The sequence below is a fragment of the Scleropages formosus genome, chromosome 22, assembly GCF_900964775.1.
Source record: "Scleropages formosus chromosome 22, fSclFor1.1, whole genome shotgun sequence".
Taxonomy (NCBI): domain Eukaryota; kingdom Metazoa; phylum Chordata; class Actinopteri; order Osteoglossiformes; family Osteoglossidae; genus Scleropages; species Scleropages formosus.
This window is the reverse complement of record NC_041827.1, coordinates 2,815,900-2,841,863: the sequence shown is the minus strand read 5'-3', so window position 1 is coordinate 2,841,863 and position 25,964 is coordinate 2,815,900. Positions and strand designations below refer to the sequence as shown.

The window sequence follows — 25,964 nt, the reverse complement described above, 5'->3', positions numbered from 1 at the left end:
CTTTCCTGCATAAACCTTTCAGTGTAATCATTTGCATGTTTTTGGTCATATTTTCTCCATGACTGTGTCCCTTGTGAATTTTACCCTTTAGTAGGTGCTTCTTGTATAGAAACAAATGAAAAGATGTGTGTGGTTAAATTTGTCCTGCTTTCCTCAGTGGACTGTGTGTTGTCTTGTTGAAGAGTGTGTTCCCCCCTACAGTGGGCAGCAGTGGAAAGCGTTCAGGACGTGGGGTAACCTCCAAATTCCTTATAAAGGCAGAGAAGCAAACTTGCCTCCTCCAAATCATCTGGTGTGTGGTATTTAAGTAGTTTTTATAGGCACTTACAGAGGACTTCATAGTTTTTGTAATTATTGACAAAGCTGTAGAGGACATGAAGGGGATTGTAAAGGATTAAAGTAAATTACAAAAGATTTAACATTTCACCTTACGTTTTTAACTTATTACCAATATCTTAAAATTGAGCAAACACCATATTTTTCCCCACTCTTTTTTTTTTTTTTGATGGTGACATATGTGTTCAATTTGTTTTATTTTTATAGACCGCTTTTCTCACCAAAGTGGCACAGAGTGCTGGACAAGATTGTAGCACTAAACAAGGTTACTGCAGATAATGCAAAATTACAGACCTTACATATCTTTAGCAGTAGAGTAAGCCTGTCGGCAACAATGGAGAGAAAAACAAACTCCCAATCACAGTCGAAAAGAGAGAGAAACTTCTCGGGGTCCAAGTAACAGTCACCTACCCACCCCCAACCTCTGGCATTCTACCACAGATACAGAAATCTCTTAATCTAAGTTAACACTGAAACACTTCTTTAGGATGATAAAAGTGAAACTTTATCAGAATTATTATCTTGCGGTTTAGCTGTTTTAACTGGTTTTGGTGACGTCACCAGTCTGATCTCTGTAGAAGGGACACTCTCTGCATTGTGACTCTACCTCCCTGTCTTCTCCTTCTGTGTTAACAATTTGTCTCTCCTTTTTTTTTTCTTTTTTTTTTCTTTTATTTCCCCCTCTTTGTTCCCCCTCATCCCTTTAACTCTTTCCTTGGTCCCACCCCTTGTGTGTGTATCCCAACAACCTCCTTTTACCCTTCCTTCCAACTGTGCTGTGTTCCCTGCCCCCCTCATTCTCCCCTGTCTGTCTTGTTTCTGTTCCTCTGCTTTCCATTTGTCTGTGTATGTGCATGTCTCCATGTTCCACCTTGCCAGTTTTTATGTCCACACCCTCATTATCCTCACATTTTCTACCTCAAATCCCAGCAGCCAAGCAGCCAGATCCTGGACCATGGACACATGGTGTACAGTGTGGAGACCCCTCCACAGCTCCCCTCGGCACCTGCTGACTCCAAGCCCACTCAAGGTTGGACATCCAAGCATGCTCTGCTTTACCTCACACATGCACTCAGGCTGGATTCACACTGACCAGTTGTCTTTCTCCAGGCTCAAAAAGGATTAAATGTACAGGTGGTCCCCGACTTAAGATGGTGTTACGTTCCATGAAACCCATCGTAAGTCAAAAATGCATTTAATACACCTAACCTACCAAACATCATAGCCTAGCATATGTGCGATGGCTATTATGGGCTTGCTGCCTTCATGCTGGGCAATTATCTTGAGTTTCTCATCAAGAGTAATTGCCGCCCTCTTCTTCTTCCCACCAATAGCAGGAGAGACAGATGGGCGTTTCTGTGACATTATGGCTGCACAAAACACAACCGTGTTGGAGACAGAGATGCGGCTCACTGCCACTTCCCAGCATCATGAGAGTATCGCGCTGCATATCGTTTGCCCGCAAAAAAAAAAAATCTAAATTCGAAGTACCGTTCCTACTGAATTTCTATCGCCAGCTCACCATCGTAAAGTTGAAAAAATTGTATGTCAACCCATCATAAGTCAGGGACCACCTGCATTCATTTGGCAGATCCTTCACTTCAAAGCAATGTACCTCCTTTTCAGTTTTCTGTTGCAGACAGAAGTAAAACTAGTATTGCTGTTATTTCCTTGGAGTGGAAGACAATGAAATGTGCTGTCACAGGTGTGGAAAAATATTTGTCCCTTCACAGTCAGTAAGTGGTTGGTCCACCTTTAACTGGAATGATTGCAACTCAATAGTCCTTGTACTTGTCGACCAGGGTCTTACATTGGTGTGGAGGAATTCCGGCCCACCTGTCAGTGTGGAACTACTTTAGCTGTCCATCATTTGCAGGTTTTTGAGCATGAATGATTCTTTTTGGGTTTTGATTAATTTCAGTCAAATTCAGGTCAGCATATTGACTAGGCCATTTTGTAACTTTGAAAAAGTTAAGTAATCTGATGTTGCTTGTATTTTTGGGTATCATGGTCTTGCTTCATGACCCAGCTGTGCTTCAGTTTTAACTCAATAGGACTAAGCCTGAAATGCTCTTAGAATTTTCTGAAACAAAGAGGAATTGACGGTTGTTTAAATGATTGCAAGGTACCCAGGTCCGGGTGACACCAGAACACCCCCAGAGCATCACACTGCCACAGTTCTGAAATACCGTGACTGGTTTCAGCCAGATGTAATGGGACCTATTTTGTCCAAGAATTTCAGCATCAGTCCACAGAACATTCATCCAAAAGTCTTGGTTTTTTTTTTTTTTTTGTAAGCAATAGTGATGTTTTTTTCCTTTTTCTCCCAATGAGCTTTGTGTTCCCCTCCCCCTTATTTAAGTGAACACTGAGTTCTACTTTGCCAGTCTCCATGTATCCATTTTTGCAATCTATCTGTGGAATTATGAACACTGGACTTCAGCTGAGGCAAGAGAGGACTGCAGTTTCGAGGTTCTTTTTGAGGTTATTAATGACTTTGTGCCTTGCTCAAAGAGAGGTTTTGGCAGAACAGCTGCTCTTAGGTAGATTCATCACTGTTCCAAACTTTCTCCAGAGTTCTTGAGAAATTTCCTTTGAGTATTGTGTAATGGGGGGGGGGGGCGCGGTGGTGCACCAGGTTTGGCCAGGTCCTGCTCTCTGGTGGGTCTGTGGTTCAAGTCCCGCTTGGGGTACCTTGTGACGGACTGGCGTCCTGTCCTGGGTGTGTCCCCTCCCCCTCCAGCCTTACGCCCTGTGTTGCCGGGTTAGGCTCCTGTTCGCTGCGACCCTGCTTGGGACAAGTGGCTTCAGCCAGCGTGCGTGCGTGTTCGTGCATGCGTCATATAATGCGCTTCCCTGAATCTGTTGGTTTTGCCAGCTGAAGTTTTGCTGGTAAGGGTTTAGGTAGTAGTAGAATACTTTGTGCTGGACTGGCAAAAATCAGGCCTCATTGGATTGAAACAGTTGACCACCTTAATTCAGTTAGTTAGGTGGCATTTACTGCACCCATGATTGTACGTTGTGTTATCTTTCACATCAAGGACACAGTATTGGTGTTTTGTCTTCCAAGCCTGATTCATTTACTGCTAGAACAGACAAAAAAATCTAATCATCTCAAAGCTGCAGAAAAAGAAACTCAAAAGTGCAAGAATACTTTCATGTCACTGTATTTACGTGGCACCTTTGTCCAAAGGTGATACAAAGCTAGATAACACTACATGAAGCTCAGTACAGTCAGTAAATCTTTGTACAGCAGACCAGTGTAACATATATATATATATATATATATATATATATATATATATATATATATATATATATATATATATATTATATTACACACACACACCAACAGTTTAGATTCCCCAAGTCATGAGATCATGCAACTCCACAGTCTGAGCCATATTTGAACCCAATGCTGAAAACTCAGCCCAGGTGCTCTGAGGCACCACTTCTGCCCACTCTGCCACCATGTCCCCAGATTTTGAAGAGTTGTCTCCTGTATCATCTTTTCTATGTACACCAGTGTTTATTACTCAGATGACTGGAAATGGGTATTTCCAAAGGATTGTAAAGGACATCGCTGTTTAAGCCACCTAAGGTGGAAGTGGATGGAACAATCTACACAACAAACACAATCTGTAGCATAATGCTTACCAGGCCTGTTGTAGTTACCCCCAATGGCAGCTTTACTTTAGGTATTTCCAGTGGTATCTAATTGCTATGACACCCTGCTCCATTCCGTCCTAACACATCTCCTCACTTCCTCTCTGCATGAAGATGACAAGCCAAAGCCAGAGTCCCCCTTGCTGAAGTGTGCATCTCCAGGACTCCGGCAGTTGGATTCCCCTGTTGAGAAGAGGGATACAAGTGGATCAGTGTTAACACACACACCCTATGTGAAAGCAGAGCTTCCCCTCACGATGGCAGCTGGAGAACTTCCTGAAACAATTCCCTCAAAGGTGGATAAGGCAAAACTTGCTACTCCACCACCCTCTCGTCCCGAGAGCACTGGGCCTGAGGTGCCCCCCATCTCTCAAACCCCACCCCCTAAAGCTGTCAACGGGCTCTCTGACAGAGAGGTCACTGTCTCCACCCCTGGACGTGACTTGAGCTCACTGTTTGATGGAGCCTCACAGCAGCCATCCTCACCTCAGGCCACAGCTCCACCTTCAGCTCCTGTCCAGATGCCATGCACTAATACAAACACTCAGGAGCCATCTTCCAGGGAAACGGTGGACAAAAGCCCCCTCCTCTCTCCTTCTGGCCTTGCTCTGGATGTCCAACCTCTCCTCGCTGCTCCTGCTGTTTCTACAGTCGCTGCTATACCTGCAGCCTTACCTAGCCCACTGCCCCCTGCCGAAGCTTCTGGCGAGACAGAGGAGGTCAGAAGAACCTCCATAGGGGCCGATACCCAAGAAGACCCCCACGAGTCTGTGGAGGAGGCAGTGGCTGGCTCTGAGGATAAGGTGGAAGCACCACAACAAGCCAGTTTCAAAAAGGTCCCCGGTACAGGTACTTTATCATGTTGGTCAGACCAGTCCAAGCATCTCCTCTGCACAACCTAGTTTATACCCCATTTTTTTCTGTTGCACACATGTGTATAAGCATTCTGTCCTTAAGTCCATTTACACAAACTGGATAGTATGGGGGAAAAAATGTACTCTCCCATTATACCTAACTGCCTACTTGCTACTGTCATGGTAGTATACAGAAGAGCAACACAAAGTGACAGTTTCAGCAGTACAGAAGTTTGTAGAGAAAGTTATTGCATAGCATTGAATGAAAGCTTGAAGAGTGTTGTGCTGCTGTTGAACAGAGCAAGGTGTGTGTTACTCAGCCACTTACTGTATTTTTCTTTTGTGTTTTCTAGTAGCTCAGCCTGTTCCTGTTGCACCAAAGAGCTGGAAGAAACCAAAAGAAATTAGTTTGTCAGGAGAGGTGTCAAGGAAGGAGAGAGAGGTGGGGGTAAAGGAAGAAAAAATGGATGTGTGATTATTGCGGCACCTCCTTCACAATCACTTACCCTCTCGGCCCACAGGACGCTCCAATGGGGGAGGCCAGCAGTGACGACGCCTCATCCTCCCCCACGGAACGAGGCAGCCCATTGCCCCCACTGGTTCCAGACGAGCCTCCGAGCCCCGAGGAGAATGGAGATGCGGGGCTGGAGGCCGAGCCAGTAGGGAACGGGGCAGTACACAGCTCAGAGACGGAGAGCAGCGACAGTGGCGGGACCCACCCAGGGAAGAGGGAGATTACACCAGGTGGGGGTGGGGATCACCTGTAAGAGTCTAGATGTGGGTTGAGAACCACTACCCTCCAGCATATTTGTATCTTGCAGGATCTCCAAAAGGAGAGAGACAAGCTGTTAAATGAAATGGAACTGCATGAAATGAACAAAAATAACTTTAGCCCTTAATTAGTTACCCCATTATGCTGTGCACTATGCATTATGTCATGTCATATATTGTGTGCATTATGCTCGGTTACCTCTCGTCAGCGTGTGAAGTGATCCTGTGTTCTGCTTGTGTGTATAAAGAGTGGCCTGGCTGACTGTTGCAGTGTGTCCCAGTAGGGTAACTCTGCACATATCAATGACCTCCGGTAACCTTACAGAAGGAGCAATGTGGTGGGTTTGTTGTAACCTCTACCTGATCCTCCTGACTTCTGGGGGGGGAAAAGGAGTCGCTACACTTCGACGGGAGTTTTTACTTTTTTTTTTTTTCTTTTCTTTTTTTTTTCCTTTTTTTTTTTTTTTTTATTTTTTAATGGGGGGGGGGGGTCAGCTTTTGATTAAGAACACACAGTCTCTGCTGTTGTACCATTGAATGCGGTAACCAAATCCTGAGTTCTTTGGAAGAAAACTAGTAATTATAAACGGCAGCAAAAAAAAGTGCATGGCTCTGTGCAAAATAGACATGTGACTTTCCTCTCTGGCTTTTAATTCAGTTGTTAAGAAATGGGTGTAAACATTGCATCTATATATCATTCATATATTTCACATAATGATTCAAGTCCCCCCCCCCCCCCCCCCCCTTTTTGGTTAGGGGAAAAAAATTACAATGTAACATCCTGTTTTTGAATGCCCTTCCCATACATGCAGATTTGGTGAAAGTGTTGATCAGATGTGGTACAACTTCATTACGTGTATGTGTACGTGCATGCACACCATCTTCTTATACCCCCTGTATACTGCATACACTTGACTGTTCCCTCTCCTCCCACAGAGCCCACCGAGTTGGGGGGAAAGAGGCAGTATGACCGAGACTTCCTGCTGAGCTTCCAGTTCATGCCTGCCTGCATGCAGAAGCCCGAAGGACTCCCCCCTATCAGCGATGTGGTGCTGGACAAGGCAGGTCCCTGTGCTCCTGTTTGCTGGATCCCACACACAGTTGAAGGTTCTAATCCCACTGTCACTAATGCCAGATTCTGAGTGAACTTAAAGCTCTTCGGATTGCTTTGGCAGAAAGCCTTTGCTAAGATGCTTATCAGTGTTGGATTGGTGGGTGTGAACTGAAAACAATGTAAATCATAGCCATTCAGCCAGAAATTACCACAGCCTGCTTCATACTAGAAAGTTCTAGTACTGAATTGTGAGACTTTCAATGGGGACAGCTGGTAGTGTAGTGGTTAGAGCTGCTGCCTTTGGACCCCAAAGGTTGCAGGTTTGAATCCCACCTCCAGCTGTAGCACCCTTGAGTTACCTTACCTTAAATTGCTCCAATAAACTTACCCAGCTGTATAAATGGGTAAATAATTGTAAGTCTCTGGAGGAAAGTGTCAGATACATGTAAAGGGAAATTTGGAGCCTTACCAGGGTGGTTCAGATTGAGCTCCAAAACTGTCTCTGTGCTTTTCTGTGTCACTCCTGCTCTGCTATCCATTCGGTGCTGTTTTTCGCTCAGGTGTTGGGGGGCCTCAACATCCTTCCACGCAAGGCTTTTCTGGTGGCTGAAGCACGTGTGAATAAATGTTGTCCCCAGGTTTGGCTCTCACCTTCATAGCTGTGAAAAAGGAGGCACAGTGTGGAGAGGAATGATTGTGATGCATGGTGAAAGAACCTCTCCACATTCCACTTCCTTTCTTCAGTGCCAATGGGAAACACGGGGCTAGTGTTGGCAGGGCACAAAATCAGACCTGGGTCCCTGCCGTAGGGACCATGGCCATTGATCACTGTACCACTGGGAAGGTCCGCACACCAGCATTTTATAACTGCACTTGTCATAATTCTGACTTTGTTTTGCTTGTTGTTCCCCACAGTTTCTCTTACTAATGATTGCAGTAGTGTTGGTCTCTGCATCAGTGTCATATTTTTCATGAAGAGCTCTATTGCGATGAGTGTCAGCTAGGTTCTGCTTTCCTTTGATCTGATGCCTCAATGTTCACCAGTGGAGCGCGGCTGGAGGCGGAGCCTGGCCTCTCGCTCCCGCTGGACGTGGCTGTTGCCGACTGCACGCTGATGGCCTTTTCCGTGTTCCCTCAGATTAACCAAAACAAGCTTCCCATGCGTACCATGGACTCACGGGTCATCTCCAGGGGTCCTGACTTCACACCTGCGTTTGCAGATTTTGGGCGGCAGTTGTCAGGAGGAAGGGGCGCTCCGGTGAGCGCTTTGCAAGCTGCCCATTTCTTCATCTCTCTCTCTTATACGCACGCGCACACAAACGCTTATATGGTCACACACCCGTACGCAGATTCGGTCATGAAAATGGGCCAATATTTTTTATTTAAAAAAAAAAAAAAAAAAAAAAGCTTATCTCTGTTTTTTGGGGGGTAGATTCTTCTTCGTCCAAAGCCCATCCCAAGTTCACCCCAAAATCACACTGAATGATTCTTCATGTGGAAAAAGGGAAAGTGTGTAAAACACTAAAATAGAATGAATATCAATTGGTAACGTGTACATTTATTTAATCTCATTCATGTGCACGGTTGTAGTGGACGAGATCGACGAGGATATAAAAAAAAACTTCACTAATCTGCTTATTTTTTTTAAACATTTTTCTTTTTCTAAATTCTAAGTACAGAAATTATAGTTTGTTCATAGCGATGCTGTTAGTGATATACATCGCTTTCAAGAAAAGCATCTGCTAAATGAATACATGTAAATGTATAGTTGCTCTTTTAGGGTTGGGACTATAAGGTAACAGCAAGCTATTTCCAGAAATTTCATGAAGGTTCCTGTAGTATGTAAAATAGTTTATAAAATATAAGGGTTTCATAAAGTAACCCATGCGTGGCCTGGAAGCAGACGACGAATGCCGTATGTCATGTTTAAGGGAATAATAAGAAAATGAAAGCACAGCGCCTTTTGCAGTCTCTGTCATGGCTGCTTGGTGTACTTTTCAAATTTGGTCTCGATTTATCACACCAGACTGAATATCACAGGCCTGGACCCTACATTGCCAACCAGACCAAATGAAAATCTGGACCAATTAGCAATACGTGCTATTTGTAATTGTATATTGGATTAGTGGAAACCGGATATTAGGAGACCAGGTAAAGGTGAAGTAATCAGTCTTTCCCTCCAGTCAGTTTCACGGTAGCTGTATGTCACAGGTGAGCTTAATAGGGAATAAATCAAAGGGGCTGTTTCTCAATGTCTCATGTCTTTGTGAAGTCCTTTCCTATTTTCACAAACAAAACAATAGATGAAAATTATGTCCCTCCTCCCACCCTGGCACGGTGTGGTTACTGGCATGCCGTCAGAGTGCCACCATCTCAAAAATGCCAAATTCCCTTCCCCAGGCAATAAACATGAGCGCTCGACGGCCGCAGCCCCGCAAGATCATCATGAATGTGTCTGTGAACGACGATGTGCAGCTCAAGAAGGCGGAGAATGCCTGGAAGCCAGGGATGAAGAGGGAGGGGATAGCCGATGACCCCGACGCCCAGAAAACAAAGGTGACTCTTGACTCTCGCTATCAAAGGCTGCATTTCCTACTCATTAGTCAGGTGTTTCTGTAAACTGCTGCGTATCCTTCATTTTCTTCCCTTTTCATGAAAATAAGTGAGTTTAGCCAACTATCAAGATCCTTTTGGTAGGATTCATTTGGTGTTTAGTACCAGCTTGTTTTTTTTTTTTTTTTTTCCTCAAATCGAATGCTTTTCACTTCACTCCCCCCCCCCCCCCCCCCCCCCCAGTATGTGTTTGATGTGTGCTCTGTGTAGCCAGCAAGAGTGTTAGCGGTTGTGTTGGCAGACAGAGAAAAGGGTCGACATTGTTGGCACAGCCTGTAATTTTCCTGTACAATGATGGGCTTCAGCAGTTATTTACATTGAATTTACTGCACCAGTCCAGTGAGGCCGCTCATCTCTAGCCACATCCTGGCAGATGAGCACAGAGCAAAACAGAACATGACTGCAGCCTTTTATTGTGTCGCAGCCCAAAAATCAGGACATCCTTCACTTTTCCTCAGGAACTCTTCCGAAAGGTGCGCAGCATCCTCAACAAGCTCACACCTCAGATGTTCAATCAGCTGATGAAGCAGGTGACAGATCTGACCATTGACACGGAGGAGCGCCTTAAGGGCGTCATCGACCTGGTCTTCGAGAAGGCCATTGATGAACCCAGCTTCTCCGTTGCCTACAGCCACATGTGTCGCTGCCTCGCCACGGTAGGTGCTGCCACACACCTTGAGCCGTCTTTGTGGATATACTGCAGTGATTCTCAGTTTTAATAAATTAGTCATTCCTAACCATACTCCTACATACGTAAGTTCATAAACTATGTCTGGCATTTAGTTTCAGCAACAATAAGTTTTTTCAAAAAAACATCCCCTTTCTTCCACATTTACTCTGTTTTTTGGCATGTTTTCCTTGATGTCCCTTTAAGGTAAAAACACGTACACACAGCAGTTCCCGTTATCTCCATCATGCTTTAGTAAACATGGCTCCAAGTGCTTACAGCTTGGAGGGGACACACTGTTTTGATCAGCGTACAAATGAATTTACTCAATGCTAATTGCAAGTTTTTCCTCATGAAGTCAAGCGGCGGTTTTCCACAGGAATGCAAAGGTCTGTGATTAGTTTGCCATCCAGCCACCAGACACAAATAGATACTGTAACCCACTTCCAGTGGAGTCCATCAGTGGACCATTAGCATCTTTTTCTTCCCAGAATATCATCTGCCTACCATCACTCTGTTTCCAACATGCTGTCTTTTAGAAGTCTTCCTCGCGTTATCGTATCGTGCCGCTTCGGCTGCTCTCTCAACGCTCAGCAAGCCAATGTTGCTTTCTTCCCTGTTTTGGCAGCTGAAAGTCCCAATGGCGGACAAGCCCAGCACCACGGTGAACTTCCGCAAGCTACTGTTGAACCGCTGCCAGAAGGAATTTGAGAGGGACAAGGTGGACGATGTAGTGTTTGAAAAAAAGCAGAAGGAACTGGAGGCTGCCACCTCGGTAACTGATGACCATCCCTCTGCAGCACCTAATCATACTTTGTCAGTAAAGCATTGTAATGCAGAAATGCAGAACTGCTTAGAACTTAGCTGTGTGGTACTTTTGTAGTCCAATCTTATCAGAGATTTGATTTAAAACACACGGGTGCCAGAACAACAGGGCAGGGCCAGCTGGGCTCTGTGTGCGGTTAAGCGAACCCTCTCTTTTGGTCTTTTCTGGGAACAACTCTGAATTTTAAAGCAGATGAACTACTCTATAGTTGTCAAAGAAGTCCTCAGAGCTACTTCAGTCAATGGTGTGATAGTGTTACTTGTGACTGGAATTACATTACATTTACATTTATTCATTTATCTTACACATTTCACCAAAGCTCCAAATTAGTTATACAGCTGGGTAATTTTACTGGAGGGTAAGTACCTTGCCCAAGGGTACCACAGCTGCAGGTGGGATTTGAACCCGCCATCTTCGGTTCCAAAAGCAGCAGTTCTAACCACTACGCTACCAGATGTTGCCATGAATTGGTGCTTAGGTCTCTTCTCCACCGCGCACTCCCATTGCACAGGCCAGTGAGCGGGAACGGCTGCAGGAGGAGCTTGAGGAGGCCAAGGACAAGGCCCGACGGCGTTCCATCGGCAACATCAAGTTCATCGGTGAGCTCTTCAAGCTCAAGATGCTGACAGAGGCCATCATGCATGACTGTGTGGTGAAGCTGCTCAAGAACCACGACGAGGAGTCACTGGAGTGCCTGTGCCGTTTGCTCACAACCATCGGCAAGGATCTAGACTTTGAGAAGGCCAAGGTGAGTCCCGCACCGTGTGTAGCTCGTTCTAACCAGCAGAGCTGTGAAAATACCTGGACAAGCAGTAACATGTTACGTAAAGTCTTGTAGAAAGGGTGGAGAAGATGCAAGAGTAATCATATGTGACCTGTGCTGCTACATTGTGTTCCGACAGCTCAAGGGGTTATGTATTCAGGTAAAGGAAGGCGGACAGCGTGCCGATGGAATTATTTTAACATCAGTATAGTCTTTTTTCACTTTCATGGGTGCCGTCGTCCAGCTGTGTCTGGATCTGATTGGTCTGGTGCCAAATTTGTATCAAATTGAGCTGAGTCTCTTCATCTGGTTCATCTGCAGTTATTTCTGAGGCGGTGTGCTTCCACTGTGACAGCCACCTCGTGTGCATGTGCGCGCATGCGCTGCAGCCAGGCATCGCTGTACATTTGTTCACTGGTGCAGGATTTCAGTGCAGCTCGCACACCCAAAGCCACTGCCCACACCCCACTCCCTCCTTGGAGAAGTGAGTCGCAGGCCTGCAGTGGAAACGCATGCTGCACGATTGCAGTGCGGTTCCACCGGGCCCCACCCACCTCCCTGAGCCACTCCCGTCCTCCTTGCGCATTCATTTCCTGGGCCCCCGAGGAAGTGAAACACACTCAGAGGTAGGCAGACATTTGTTCCTGTGTTTTTGGCTTGCGGTGGGAGACGGGACTCAAGCCTCCTCTCTATGCCGTGATCTGTGGGGCTTTTTAGGCGATGCCAAAGTGAAGGGACAGTGTAGAGTCGCAAGTAAACACAGCAGCGGATTTCTGGCCAACAAAATATGGAGGCTTGTTTATCCCTGTTTACTGGGGTATACTTTCCAGGGCACCTGAGGTTGCATTTACAGGCTTTGCAAAGTTCTGCAGTGAGTGTACAACCAAACACTGTCTGTGTCTACTTTTCCACTTATTTTTTATTTTATTAGCAGCACAGCAGACGGTGTTATTCAAAGCTACTTGCGCAACTGACAAGTTACCCATTTATTGCTGTATATTTTTACCAAAGCAATTCAAGGTTAATTACCTTCGTTCAGGGTACAGCAGGGCCCCCTCACAGACCTGAGGTTTTAAGAGACGGACAGTTGGACCTTTTTATTTTCTCTCCCCGTACTGTTCTTTTACACTGCTTTCTCTCCGTGGCTTAGTGCAAGGACTGTGTATTCTGAGCAAGGTCTGAAAAGGATGTGTAATAGTTTATTGCCCCAGTCTAGCTCTAATGCAGTTTGCTCTATTATGCAAAATACAAATTGAACAATCCATTTTCAGTGCAAGTAAATCAGCGGAGTTATAAGACAGTAAAAAGTCCTTTACTGTGCTCTAATTCTTTTTGTATTTTTCCATTTTTTTTTTTTTTTTTTTTTTTCCCCCTACCCAAAAATGAAAGCAATATACAGTCGTTGTCCAGTTAATGCCATATGCGGTCAACGACACCACACTTTTACAACTGTGCCATTGTTGGGGCACACTCCCTAATGCGCTTATAGACATGTTAATGGTCATGCCTGCGATCAAACCTGTGCCATCTACCTGTAAAATTTTTTTTATGCGCTGGAATCGACACCAGTGAACATTCATTGATTTGCAGGTGTACAATGAATAAACGTCAACATTCATTATTTACATCATTATTATTTGTAAATTAAGGCCTAAAACATATAATGTAACCCTAACTTCAAACAAAGAAGGTAAGGCTTTCCAGTTTTCTGTATATTTGGTGGTGGGAGGAATGAAAGGAGATTGAAACTAATTGTAAAATAACTTGATAGTTGTGTGCTCTTTCATATTATATGCTGAAGTGCTTTGTGTACACTCTGCATCATGACATCATGGATAAAGGAGAGGAATGGTTACGCTTTTTAAAGTACTTTGGTACCTGGCCGTGCTAGGTTGAGAGGGCGACCATCTATGGGGCGGGGAGGGTTGGGCTTACAGGGTGTTGTATTAAAAATAAATAGTATAATAAAACACAAATCGGGAGCTTGCGGCAACAACCCCAGCAACACTAATGCCACACAAACGTTTCCTGTCCTTTGCCGGCCTATTCAGCACTATGGCTTAGCGATGTGGGTCAGGTGTGGCTCATGGTCCATTGTGGTGGATGTCACCATGCTCCTGTGGACTAGAAACATTCCTTTTTTTTTTTATAATTCATTGTGCGGCCTCAGTGCTTATTTGTGTAATGTGTTGTTTTAACAGTTGTTTACTAAATAACTAAATGGCCCTTTCCCAACTGTTTAACTAGTGGCACCAGTCACTGGACCTCATAGGGTGGCGTTCTGGGCCTTGACTTTGATGTTAACATCCAGTGATTGTACCCTATAGGCCTCGTACCCTGATTTCTGCTGATTGAAAACTGTAGCTTCATGTTAACTCCGCCATCCGCCTTTGTGTTCCTGCAGCCTCGCATGGATCAGTACTTCAACCAGATGGAGAAAATCGTAAAGGAGCGAAAGACTTCTTCTCGGATTCGCTTCATGCTGCAGGACGTCATCGACCTCAGGCTGGTGCGTGTGTGTGTGTGTGACTCAGTACCGGGCACATATCGCTGCGGAAACACAGCCGGTGTTGGCTGGCAACATGCGCAGTATTTCTTTCATTCCCGCTGTGTTTCATTCCCATAAACTTCAGATATATTTGATGTTAAAGATGTAATTACAACTGAAGGTAATAGAAAATCTTAACTCCACATGAGCCCTGAGTGAAGCCACAACAGGAAGTCGCTGTGCGATTGTTAAACTGCTGACAGTTTCAAACTGTTACCCGTTTAGCGAAAGGGGCTTTCAACTGATTGGGTCTAGAGCATTTTTAATTAGCATTAACATTAAACAAATGTCACGTTCAGTGGGAGTGTGTTCTACAACAGCACTGCTTCTATGTCTCCAATTTCTACTTTTTTTGTTTGTTTGACTCTGTATGTAATTTGGGGCTGTGAATTTCAGGTTATACCTCTCAGATCTGACAAACTGGTGTGTTACTCAAATGACAACATTTAACTGTCCTTGGCATCCTTGTCCAAGTAGGTATTCTGTCCGGTACCAGGGTTTTCATCCGTACGCATTACACAACTAACAAGTCACCAGAATTTGCTCCCATGGGAATTCGCTGCTGAGAAAGTGTAGTGCTGGTAACCGTGATGCCTCTGCTCTCCATGTGCAGCACAACTGGGTTTCACGCAGAGTGGACCAGGGCCCAAAGACCATCGAGCAGATACACAAGGAGGCACGAATTGAAGAACAGGAGGAACAACGCAAGGTCCATCAGCAGCTGCTGTCTAAGGAGAACAAGAGGAGACCAGGTGAGAGAAGCTTTCCTGCTGATCCTTTCTGTGGCTTCACCCCAAACCTTTGCATGGCCCTTCTCCATTGATGTGTGCTAGCACCCCTTCCACAGTAAGTAAGTGTCTGTCTGTCTTTCTGTGGGGCAGCATTTTAGCAAAGTGGTCATATCGCCATTCTTTTCCATGTCTGCTCATATCGGTGCAGGTAACGGGAAGTGTTTAAACTATGTGTGGGAGGCAGTACCTTTTGTAGCACCACTACTCACCGTGTGTCCTGACCTGGAGCTTCGATCAGGTGTGATTTAGTTCTAACCCAAACGATATAATTATGATTTGCAGTCAAGTGCTGCTTATCTCAAAAGCATACATTTTTAGCTTAATATCTCTATCTGCACTTTTCCAATCTTGGAGCTGTGTGCCCAAGCTGAAATCATAGCTCTTTGTGTGCCAAAACAAGCATCACCTCCAATTGACACACTGACCTCTGTCCACAGAGCAACGAGAGCAAAGAGCACTGAGAGATGAGACCTGGAGCACTGTGCCCATGACCAAGAACAGCAGGACCATTGACCCCAACAAGATCCCGAAGATCTCAAAGGTGAGGAACGCTGCCACTGGAGCACACCGGTTGCCTTCTCCCCAATACTTAATGTGGGACGTTTTTCGGAAAAATAAGAGGTAGAAACGTGGCTTGCTGCTGTTTACGTTTACGCTTTCTCGGGGAGTGTTCACGGTGTTAAATAAAGGCTCTGGAAGCATCATGTTGAATTAACCGAAGTGCCTAATTTGCAAGCTTTGGCATTTCAAGATCATACAAATAATTCTAATCGGTGTATTAATGCAGTGTTCTTGGGTTCTGTTTGAGGAACCCAGCCTCTGCTTCTGAACGTACATAGGAGTTTTTAAACTTTCACTCAGAGTCCTGTGTTCCTTCCTGTAAGACTCGTGCCAGGCTCTATGTTCTTCGGCATTTCCTGCAACGGGTCCTTGGGGCCACTTTTTGCCGTGAGCGCTGCTTTCCAGGAGTGAGCTGGACCAACCACAGCTCTCGAGCGCCACCTGCTGACGGCACCTGGACACTCCGGGCCTCTAAGGCACCATGTGCTCACTTATTCTCCAGCAAAACCTTGCAAAGAGCACCCGCAGCTGGAGGCGAGCCGCAGCCCACCGGCCCCCTGGAGCGGAAGTTATCCGCCTTAACTCAGGATGGCGGGTGTGTGCGAGTGACTTTTGTGTCTCCGCAGCCAACGATCGATGACAAGATCCAGTTGGGGCCGCGAGCTCAGGTCAACTGGATGAAGGGCAGCAGCGGCGGAGCCAAGACCAGTGACTCAGGTGAGAGTTTACCATGGACATCACAGAAATCTCTCAATGTTGTCTCAACAATGCGTGCTGTAGCAAAAGTGTGGAGAGTTAGTGTTGCTTTGTTCGCATAATTTGCTACAGTTATTTTTACAATAGTCTTGATGTTCACTTTCTTAAATAAGAGAATGACATAAATGCGTGAGACATGAAGTCAGCAAACGCAAAGTCCAAACACATTGTGTTTTGTGTGCCTATTGGCTGGTTTTAACCACCTTTGTCTGTGCTGACAGATCAAGCTCGTCCAAGTGGTACCAGCATCAACCGCTATTACGCGCTGCAGTCTTCCACAACCCCTTCCTCCACCCCTAGCCCTGCTCCTGCATCACTTGGCCATGAACTTGACTCCAGGAGGGTCATTAGCAGGTAACGAACACAGACGGAAGTGCAGAACTACCAAGTTGTGGTACATTATCCCTGTGGACTCTGTTCTGCTCTCTTTGTCGAGGTACGGTTTGCGTTCTCATGGGTCTCCCGTGTCCCGATCTGCCAGCCGCAGCAGCACAAGCCGAGAGAGGAACGATAAGCCTTTGAGTCCTGCCCCCACGCGACCGACACCCTTCTCCCGCAGCAGCACAGTTAAGGACCTACCGGAGAGCCCAGGACCAGAGGATGCACGCAGAGAGGTGTCGGAAGCGCCCTGCCAACCCACCACGCCCACCGCTGAGGACAAGGCAGAGCCAGAGCGTTCCCGAGGCAAGGAATCTGGTAAGGAACCTGTCCCAACACCCTGAGCTCAGCACTTTATTGCTGCTCTTCCACCTGGAGAATCAGAAAAGCACAAAATAAGCACAACAGACTCCCTTTGTGAGGAAGGGAAAACGCCTGTCATATGTGAAACATAAAACATTGGTTTTCTTGGCATTCTTTTCTACCTCAAGTGCTTCTGTGCCATTGTTGTGTGAGCAGGTGGCAAAGAAACCAGCACAGAGCTCCCATCACACTAAGATACTACTTTCACAGCAGGCTTTGAACCCTGCAAGCGATATGTTTTTGTTTCTTGGTTTACAAATCTTTTTACCGGCTCATGAAAGAAGTGCAAATAGGAAGGTATAGCTTGCAGTGTGTATGCGTGGGTGTTGTGACTCTGTCTGCTTTGCATGTGTGTGTGCACATGCTCATGTGTACATCCCTTCTCCCTTTCCCATTGCAGTGAAACCTGATGCTCCTGTAGCTCCTCCTTCAGAAAAGCCCCTGCTGTCAGAGGAGGAGATGGAGAGGAAGTGCAAGTCCATCATTGACGAGTTCCTGCACATTACCGACTACAAGGTAGGCCATTGCTTTGGTACATGCCTGCATACAGTTTGTGTTGCTGTTGCTGTGTTACTGATTGTGTGCACGTGCATGCAGGAGGCTGTACAATGCGTCGAGGACCTGGACCAGGAGGCTCAGCTGCATGTGTTCGTGCGCATGGGGGTGGAGTCCACGCTGGAGCGCAGCCAGATCACACGAGACCACATGGGGCTGCTGCTCTTCCAGCTCGTGCAAACAGGGACACTCCCCAAGGCCCAGTTTTTCAAAGGGTGAGCTGAGCGCCTCACGCTAGGCCAGATTGTGTATGTGTGTGCGTGCGTCTTAGTTTTTGGGGTACGCTGGATAGAGAAATAGTCTGAGTCCATCCCAACATCAGTTAGTTGTATATGTTCCTAAGAAAAGTGACTTTGTTTAATAAAAATAAAGTCCATATAAAGATGGACTATGCTGTAATTTGGGTGGGTGTGGAGTGTGTGTGCTGTCCCATAAAGCTGCCAGTAGCCTGAATCTTTGCAGTCAAGAATAGAAAATATAACATCAACAGTGGAGGGAAATGGAGCACAGTTGACCTGTCACATCACAGGTGAGAAGAGAGGACATGCACAGGGTGTCCTGTGTTGTACTCTGCCTTTTTTTTTTTTTTTCCCCTTTCCAGAAAGGAATTATTTTGATAGTAAGTCACCGACTCACTGTGTGGTTGAGGAGTCATTTTCTAACATCTGTAAGACTGTCCGAAGCCCGGGAATCAGCCACCTTAACTTTGACTAATGGGGCAGAGCGTGTTCCCAACACTTGTGGTGACGCTCACCTCCCATCGCCCCTTGCCCGTCCCCCCAGGTTTGTCGACATGCTGGAGCTGGCTGATGACATGGCCATCGACATCCCCCACATCTGGCTGTACTTGGCCGAACTCCTGAGCCCCATGCTGCGTGACGGGGGCATCTCTATGAGAGAGCTCTTCAGGTAGGCTCTGCTTCCATATGCCCCCCCCACCGCCAAAGACCAGCCTGGCATACACACTCCGATCTCCCTTTTCGTTCCTCAGCACACAACCAGAGACATGTTCTTCACGCACCCACAAAGCCACAAGCCACTTGACCGACGCCGCAGCGTTGGCACAGAGTCCTAGTCAGCAGGGTCAAGGGCGCCTGGACAGGGTTCCACGTGGTCGACCTCCAAGATCATAGTTGAAACAGAGCAGGCCAGAGATTAGGGAAATTAGTCTCCGATCACCATCCCATCTGAGAACACAGGCTAGTCTTCCAGCCTTAAATTCCCTACGCAGTCAGATACTTTCCCGCTATATGTTGCATTACAGAAATAATCTGTACCATCAGCATGAAAAAATACACACACCTGTAATGTTACTTGTGTTTATAAGTTGATGCAGAGGTTTGTGTGATGAAACGGAGGTGTTGGCTCCACAAAACCATCAACATGCAGCAATTATTTAACAACTTTAACCCCCCACCCTCACATTTTCCATTGTTTTGTTACATTTATCATACTTCTGACATTAGTTCATATTATATTTCAATTTTTTAACAATATTCGGTGCTTGGAATCCGGTGCAAAAATCTCTAATGTCAAGAATTTTGAATTTTCTAAATTTTTAATTTTTTTTTAAATTTAATATTTCAGGATCTTATGGTCCCTACAATATTTTGGTAGTTTCTAAAATGTGCTGGTGCCTTCTAGTATCTTCCAATGGCTGTAAAGTACCAAAATAATGACACTGCAGAAGAGCTAGGGGTATTTTTATAATTGGTAAACTGACCAATCATAATGAACACAAAAATTGACATAGCTAAGAACTTTGAAAAATGTAATTGCGTTATTTAATTTCTGTGAAGTGAATCAGTGGCTCCCCACCAAGAGGAATATCAGGTCACAGTGTATTTCTGCTGTGTTACCGTGTGTTTTGACTTGTGTAACTGGTTATCCCAAAGCTACCGTTTTGTTATCGATGCTGTCGGACGACGAGTTTCACTAAACGCATTTATGCTCAGCGAAAAACTTGTCGCTGGTTTCTGGGCAAAGGTTATGTGCGAAGTAGAAATTTAATATGTTTTGTGTCTGCAGTGAATTAAGCAAACCTCTTCTTCCTGTGGGAAGAGCTGGAATATTATTTTCCGAAATACTGCACCTGCTATGCAAACAAATGGTAAGCGATTTGAGTTCTTTCCACTGTATCTCTGGACTCCTTCCTCGTGCTTTTCCTTAACATTGATGCTAATGGTCTGATACTTGGAGCGGAACTAATGTGGATGACTGAATACTGTACGCTCATGGGTGTCCTCCTCCTGTCCGGGTGTCCCGCTGCCAACAGAGCCATAGGAAAGTCGGGGCCTTATGGAAGGAATCTGGCTTCAGCTGGAGAGATTTCCTACCTGAGGGAGAAGATGTGCATACCTTCATCTCTGATCAGGTGAGGATGAAGACTCCCCAACCCCACCCCCCCCCCACCCCAGGTAGTGCAGTCGTGTAACAGACTCTTTGATCCTCCACTAGAAACTGGAGTTCACTATGTCGGACTGCTTGAGCCCAAGCACACAGCTCTCCGGGAGGGCTCTGTCTCCCCAGGAGCTGAACACACAGCTGGAGAAGCTCCTCATGGAGGACGCGGCGAGTGACGAACAAATCTTCGACTGGGTCGAGGTATGGCTCTCCCGCTGCATCGGGGTGCTCTTTAATAATGATGTAGCTGTTGTATTATTGCCTGTGTTCTCCTGTACGACGGAAGGGTTAGAGAAGTGACGAAACAGAAGGACCAAAAAAGGCCTGACAATGTTAAAATTAGTCCTCATTTGCTATGGCAGTGTTTTAAAGTCCAAATAAAACTTTAGATTTACTGTATAGCTTAATTTTAGACTTCCTAACACTTAAATGTACTGATCACATATAGATGTGCACTGAAACAACCGTTTCCTTCCTGAAGTTAGTAAATGTGTGGTGTTGCCTGTCTGTGCTAGTGTGTCGGATGTATGTAGGTCTGTGTTGAACTAACAGTGTGTGGTGGTGTTTCTTGTGAATTTAAGGCTCATTTAGATGAATGTGAGATGAGTTCTCCTCCATTCCTGAGAGCTTTAATGACCGCAGTGTGCAAGGCAGCTGTGAAAGGTAAGGCTGGAAAGTGTGTGGTGGCATGCCCCTCGGCCTCAGGGGTTATTGATTGGTTTAACAGAATCCTCTGTCCCACACGACCTGAGTTTTACTTTTGCATACAAATCTACAGATAGTGATTCACCCATTTGTACATGTCATTTTTAATAGAGCATTTCAGAGACAGTATCCTGCTCAAAGGTATAACAACCTGTGTTCTTCATTTAGAAGGTGATGGTTCTGACCGCTGTGCTATCAGCCTTCCCTTCAGTTCCAGTGCTAAGTTAATGTTTTCCAGCCACAGGAGCTTTTTCTCTCTCTCTGTCTCTCTCTCTCTCTCTCCTTGAAGATGTGGAGTGAGCTGGACATATTGTCTTTGAGGACATCATTGTGCTTACCATTGGGTGTGTGAATTCCAGGAAGTTTAGCATCACTTCTGAAATTTAGTGCTCTGTTAAATCTAACCAGATTTTCCTGATGTGTTTTTGACTCGGTTAAAGGACTGACCTAAAGAGGGCTGTTCGTAAGAGATCACCTTGCAGTTTACCCAAACTAGAACTGTACTTCTAAGAAGAATGGGGTAAAACTGCAAGATCCAGTAAATGAAGACCTATTGAAGCAGTTTCAGCTGTAGTGAAGGCAAAAGGCGCTTCCACAAAAGTGTGCACACCTGTCCAAAAACAGCATTGCAGACTTGACTTTTAGGATCATTAAAAATAGTCATGCTTTCATTTTTAACTTCAATATTATTTGAAGATTATTCAGTATTTAATATTGTCCCTTTACCAAGGACATCTGGTAGTGTTGTGGTTACAGCTATTGCCCTTGAACCCAAAGGTGACAAGTTTGTTTCCCACCTCTGGCTGTTGTACCCTTGAGTAAGGTATTTGCCCTAAATTGCTCCAGTAATATTCCCCAGCTGTAAAAATGGGTAAATAATTGTAACCTTAACATTGTAAGTGCTTTGAAGAAACGTGTCAGAGAAATAAATACAAATAAATGTACTGTGGCTCTAAATTGTTCTGGGCAGCACAGTGGCACAGCAAGCAGCACTGCTGTCTCACAGCACCTGGGTGGTACAAGAGGCAATGGGTTTAATCCCCGCTCAGTCTGTGTGAAGCTTGCATGTTCTCCCCATATCTGTGTGTGGGTTTCCTCCTATAGTCCAAAGACATGCTGTTCAGGTATATTGATGGAAAAAGTCACCGTGTGTGTGTGAGAGAGAGAGAGAATGTGTGTTTCACTGATGTATGGATGAGTGACCCAGTGGATGTAGTGTATCTAGCAGTGTAAGTCACCATGATGAATAAGGTGTGTGGGCTGGTAACACTATACAGTGTTCATTGGAAAAGTGTCTGCTAAATGAAGTAATGTAAGATCTTTAAAAAAAAAAAAAAAAAAAAAAAACAGGTCTCTCACAATCTGTCTTGATTTCATTGTGTACATCAAACTTAAGGGTGTGTACACTTTGAGTGCTTACTGTGTATAAGTCCCTCTCTTTCCACATTGAATCACAGGTTGACTGCTGACATCTTCTTTTCTCCCCCTCTTTCTAGGTGAGGGCACTTCTTGTCGAGTTGATACCGCCATAATCCAGAGGAGATTGCCTGTATTACTCAAGTACCTTAACTCAGACACTGAGCGACAACTGCAAGCACTTTATGCACTTCAAGCATTGATAGTTACACTTGATCAGCCTCCCAGTAAGTGCACTTCCTTTACATAAAAAGCCCCTATTAAGAAGCCGTTTGGACTTTAAGCTTGAAATACTACTTCTCCTCCTGTGTTAAAACCAGGGCCAAAGGAAAAGGGAGAAAATTTTGTCCACTGTGGTGTTGGCTCTTTGTTTTGGCTTATTTTTCTCTTCCCTTTAAGTCTCTCCTGAACCCTAGTTGAAATCTTCTTTGTCTTATGAATTGTTAGTAGAGAGAAGCTCCTTTCAGCCGTTTTGTGGTGTTGCACCCCATGATTTTTAAGGGCCCTGTAAGTGAGTCGGAGCTGTCAGATGCACAGACCAACTGTGACCACTGAGGTTTTATTTTGCAAATGTAGACAATATGGTTCATCTGAGGCTGACATGGCATGTTTGCGCTTTGATATCTTTTTCTTGTAATGATATTAGGAATAAGTAATTTTGAGCAGAAACAGGCCGCTTTAGTGTAAACACTGTTCCTGTCCTTTTACCCTCAGACCTGCTCCGTATGTTCTTTGACTGCTTGTACGACGAAGACGTCATCTCGGAGGACGCCTTCTACAAGTGGGAGGCCAGCAAGGACCCTGCGGAGCAGTTGGGGAAGGGTGTGGCCCTCAAGTCCGTCACAGCCTTCTTCACCTGGCTACGTGAGGCCGAGGAAGAGTCTGAAGATAATTGATGAGGGTGAAAGCGGGACGGAGGGGATGTCTCCACCAACCCGCACAGCGAGGCGCTTTTTTCTTCTTTTTTTTTTTTTTTTTCCCTCCTCCCCCTCTTCCCCCCCCCTCCGAAAACAACAACTGCATCTTAAAAGCAAAAAGGAAACATGCACAGAACTAAGGACGTGGTGATGGATGGACCTTCTTGGTACAGCTCCACGTGTGGCTTTTCGCATCTCAATTCCAGCAAAGGGGAACACGAAACACGCGTGTAATTTATAGAAAATATTTTTGTTTTCAATTTTAACTCTCTTCTTTTGCTACTTTTAAGAGAAAAGACTTAAAATACGATTACTTTGAAAGAGATGCATAGGTTTTGAACTCTTTAATTTATTATTTTTTTAAGGACTTCAAATATGGAAGTTTATTTAACATTTGCAGATGCTCATGAGGACATCAGCGATAACAAAAATAATAATGATATTAATAATAATAATAACAATCATGGAAAGGATAGCCTCCCTGGATTCCGTGCATAGATGGGTGAAATTAAGTGTAAAAATGAGTTACTGTGGCGGGGAGGAAGGGGAGGCAGTTATAGGGGAAAGGTCAGAGGTTAAAGATTATTACTGAATAACCATCGGAACCGTTCCCTTTGCTTTGGCTCGCTCTGTGAAATGTGTATATAATCCTACAAACAGGCCGAAATATGCATTCAGGACACTGCGACTCTCAGAAGAATTTACTGACAACAAAGAACAAACCATGAAAGAAGCTTTGCTGTACGAGAACTCGAGTACCAAGTGAGCTTCCTGAACGTGAAGTGCTTGTAATACTTCAGACTAGAGTAAATTTAAAGCTTGTAAATAAATTAAAGATGAAGCTATTTAAAAAGCATGGGTGTATCGGGTGTATTTTTGTATCGGTGACACTGGAGGCAGGCACTTTGAGCTATTTTGCTCTTATCGTGTTGCACTGATGTAACGAGAGGTGATTCTTGAAAAACGAACGAGGGAGTACCAGGTTTTGGTAAGAGCACAAGTCCTTTGGGCCATTTCCCCCCCCCCAAAAAAAAAAATGTCAAACGAGTAGAAATGAATGTAAGGTCCGGTTTACGCAGTGCTGCTTGCAAGATCGTGAGGCTCACTGACTCGCACCATGCTGTATGCGGAGAAAAGTTTTGCACACCTTGACAAATAATGAGCTTGGGGGCAGTGTGAGGAGCTGTCATATCAAACTTGGCCATTTTCTTGGCTTCAGTAGAGCAGCTAAGAGTCGCTTACTCTCCCTTTGGGCATAATGTTTAATGTCCAATTGTGGAATCAGTGACAGCAGCTCATCCCACAGCTGAAGACCTGACAGAAGACCGTCAACAGACACATTTCTGAACAAAGAGAGCTTTTGTTCACTTGGATTTACACCATGCCTCATGCTCTGTTCAGGGTCTCCAACACGAGAGCGCAAGTACAGAATGAGCTCTTCTGGACCACACGATTTCTTTGAGAGAGATCAAGAACTCTGTGACACAATATCTAGGCATCTCTTTGCTTCAGATTCCAAAATACATTTCCCAGACATTCAGTAAGGTGTCTGTAGAAGCTTATCGGATAAGAACGGTGACCGTGGCCATGACTCATGAGTTCTGCGATGCACGTTAGCCTTGAATACAATAGCAAGTCCGTTCTTCACTTGCGGCATTAACAGTTCTACAGTGTAGGGACAGTACATTTTTGTAGTGTGCTTTTTGTGTTAATTTCAGTTATTTGAAGCCATACTTGGGTCAAAACATTACAACGTTCTCTAGCCATGGTTTTCCCAGCTTGCCTGTGAGACTAAATTTAATATAAATATAATGCCTGTACGAAATATTTGCCCTATTGCGCTTTACCAGATTTTGCTTTAAGCAGTGATTGGATTGATTTTATTTTTCTTCTGGTGTGAATGGCTTCATCTGCAGTGAAGTCTGTTGATGTAATTCACTTTTTGTATTCTCGGAGATGTATACCGCTTCAGAGAAGAGAATCTGCTAAATGAATAAATATAGACAATTCCTTCCATTTGGCACTTTTCTCAAAAGTGCAGCTGAAGACTTCAATGGAGGACATGTGCTGCTAATGCTGCCTCTCAGGATGCTCTTCAGATTTTCAGTGCTGAACTCCAGGTCCCAACAGGTCCTTTACTAATGCAAGTTTTGCACTTGGTTTGAACCTACAGGTGTGGCCATGGAGTATTTTTATAGGCTGTAGCCTCTGCAAACGACAGTGAAAGTGTTCTGCCCCTGAAGAAGAAAATGGCACAGTGTTTGCTCTTTAACTGCTGACTCAAGAGTCATGTCAAGTGAAAGGTGCTGGCATTTAGACACAAGGCTGTTTTTAAATTTACATTTAATTGACACTTTTCTCCAAAGCAACTTACAACTGTTTACCCATTTATAGAGCAGGGTAATTTTAGTGGAGCAGCTTAGGGTAATTACCTTGCTCAAGAGTACTACAGCCAGAGAAGGGGATTGAACCTGCAACCTTTGGGTCCAAAGGCAGCAGTTATAATCTACGCTACCAGCTGTCCAGCATTTAATCGGACACCTCTACTCTATCTGTACTTTGTAAATGTGTTGCAATGAAATACTTAGGAAATGTGACCCCCACAGGTGGACAGAGACACTTTTACCTCTATAGCCTTATACACTCCTCAAAAAAATTAAAGGAACACTTTTTAATCAGAGTATAGCATTAAGTCAATTAAACTCCTTGTTCTGGTCAGTTAAGTAGCAGAGGGGGTTGTTAATCAGTTTCAGCTGCTTTGGTGTTAATGAAGTTAACAACAGGTGCACTAGAGGGGCAACAATGAGATGACCCCCAAAACAGGAGTGGTTTTACAGGTGGAGGCCACTGACATTTTTTCCCTCATCTTTTCTGACTGTTTTTCACTAGTTTTGCATTTGGCTAGGGTCAGTGTCACTACTGGTAGCATGAGATGATACCTGGACCCTACAAAGGTTGCACAGGCAGTCCAACTCCTCCAGGATGGCACATCAATACGTGCCATTGCCAGAAGGTTTGCTG

General features: G+C 44.9%; 1 protein-coding gene across 12 annotated transcripts in view; it reads left to right on the top strand.

Moving 5' to 3' along the window:
• LOC108918445 (eukaryotic translation initiation factor 4 gamma 3-like) overlaps positions 1 to 23,779 on the top strand; it is a 55,241-nt gene extending 31,462 nt beyond the window's left edge. For 6 of the 12 annotated variants that reach the window (XM_029247863.1, XM_029247871.1, XM_029247870.1 and 3 more), the window contains 26 exons: positions 1,216 to 1,366; positions 4,117 to 4,851; positions 5,210 to 5,298; positions 5,378 to 5,600; positions 6,564 to 6,688; positions 7,820 to 7,939; positions 9,082 to 9,237; positions 9,753 to 9,950; positions 10,590 to 10,736; positions 11,299 to 11,535; positions 13,955 to 14,059; positions 14,712 to 14,850; positions 15,038 to 15,127; positions 15,327 to 15,430; positions 16,077 to 16,167; positions 16,428 to 16,560; positions 16,688 to 16,902; positions 17,348 to 17,463; positions 17,545 to 17,717; positions 18,286 to 18,411; positions 19,531 to 19,612; positions 19,778 to 19,876; positions 19,960 to 20,106; positions 20,487 to 20,568; positions 22,107 to 22,253; positions 22,741 to 22,995. In XM_029247863.1, the coding sequence (XP_029103696.1) occupies positions 1,216 to 1,366; positions 4,117 to 4,851; positions 5,210 to 5,298; positions 5,378 to 5,600; positions 6,564 to 6,688; positions 7,820 to 7,939; positions 9,082 to 9,237; positions 9,753 to 9,950; positions 10,590 to 10,736; positions 11,299 to 11,535; positions 13,955 to 14,059; positions 14,712 to 14,850; positions 15,038 to 15,127; positions 15,327 to 15,430; positions 16,077 to 16,167; positions 16,428 to 16,560; positions 16,688 to 16,902; positions 17,348 to 17,463; positions 17,545 to 17,717; positions 18,286 to 18,411; positions 19,531 to 19,612; positions 19,778 to 19,876; positions 19,960 to 20,106; positions 20,487 to 20,568; positions 22,107 to 22,253; positions 22,741 to 22,922 (4,212 nt within the window). In that variant the 3' untranslated portion in view covers positions 22,923 to 22,995. Of the gene's footprint in view, positions 1 to 1,215; positions 1,367 to 4,116; positions 4,852 to 5,209; positions 5,299 to 5,377; positions 5,601 to 6,563; positions 6,689 to 7,819; positions 7,940 to 9,081; positions 9,238 to 9,752; positions 9,951 to 10,589; positions 10,737 to 11,298; positions 11,536 to 13,954; positions 14,060 to 14,711; positions 14,851 to 15,037; positions 15,128 to 15,326; positions 15,431 to 16,076; positions 16,168 to 16,427; positions 16,561 to 16,687; positions 16,903 to 17,347; positions 17,464 to 17,544; positions 17,718 to 18,285; positions 18,412 to 19,530; positions 19,613 to 19,777; positions 19,877 to 19,959; positions 20,107 to 20,486; positions 20,569 to 22,106; positions 22,254 to 22,740 lie in introns of all 12 variants that reach the window. The other 6 variants (XM_029247869.1, XM_029247864.1, XM_029247861.1 and 3 more) reach the window with 5 other exon arrangements.
• The last annotated feature ends 2,185 nt before the right edge of the window (positions 23,780 to 25,964 follow it).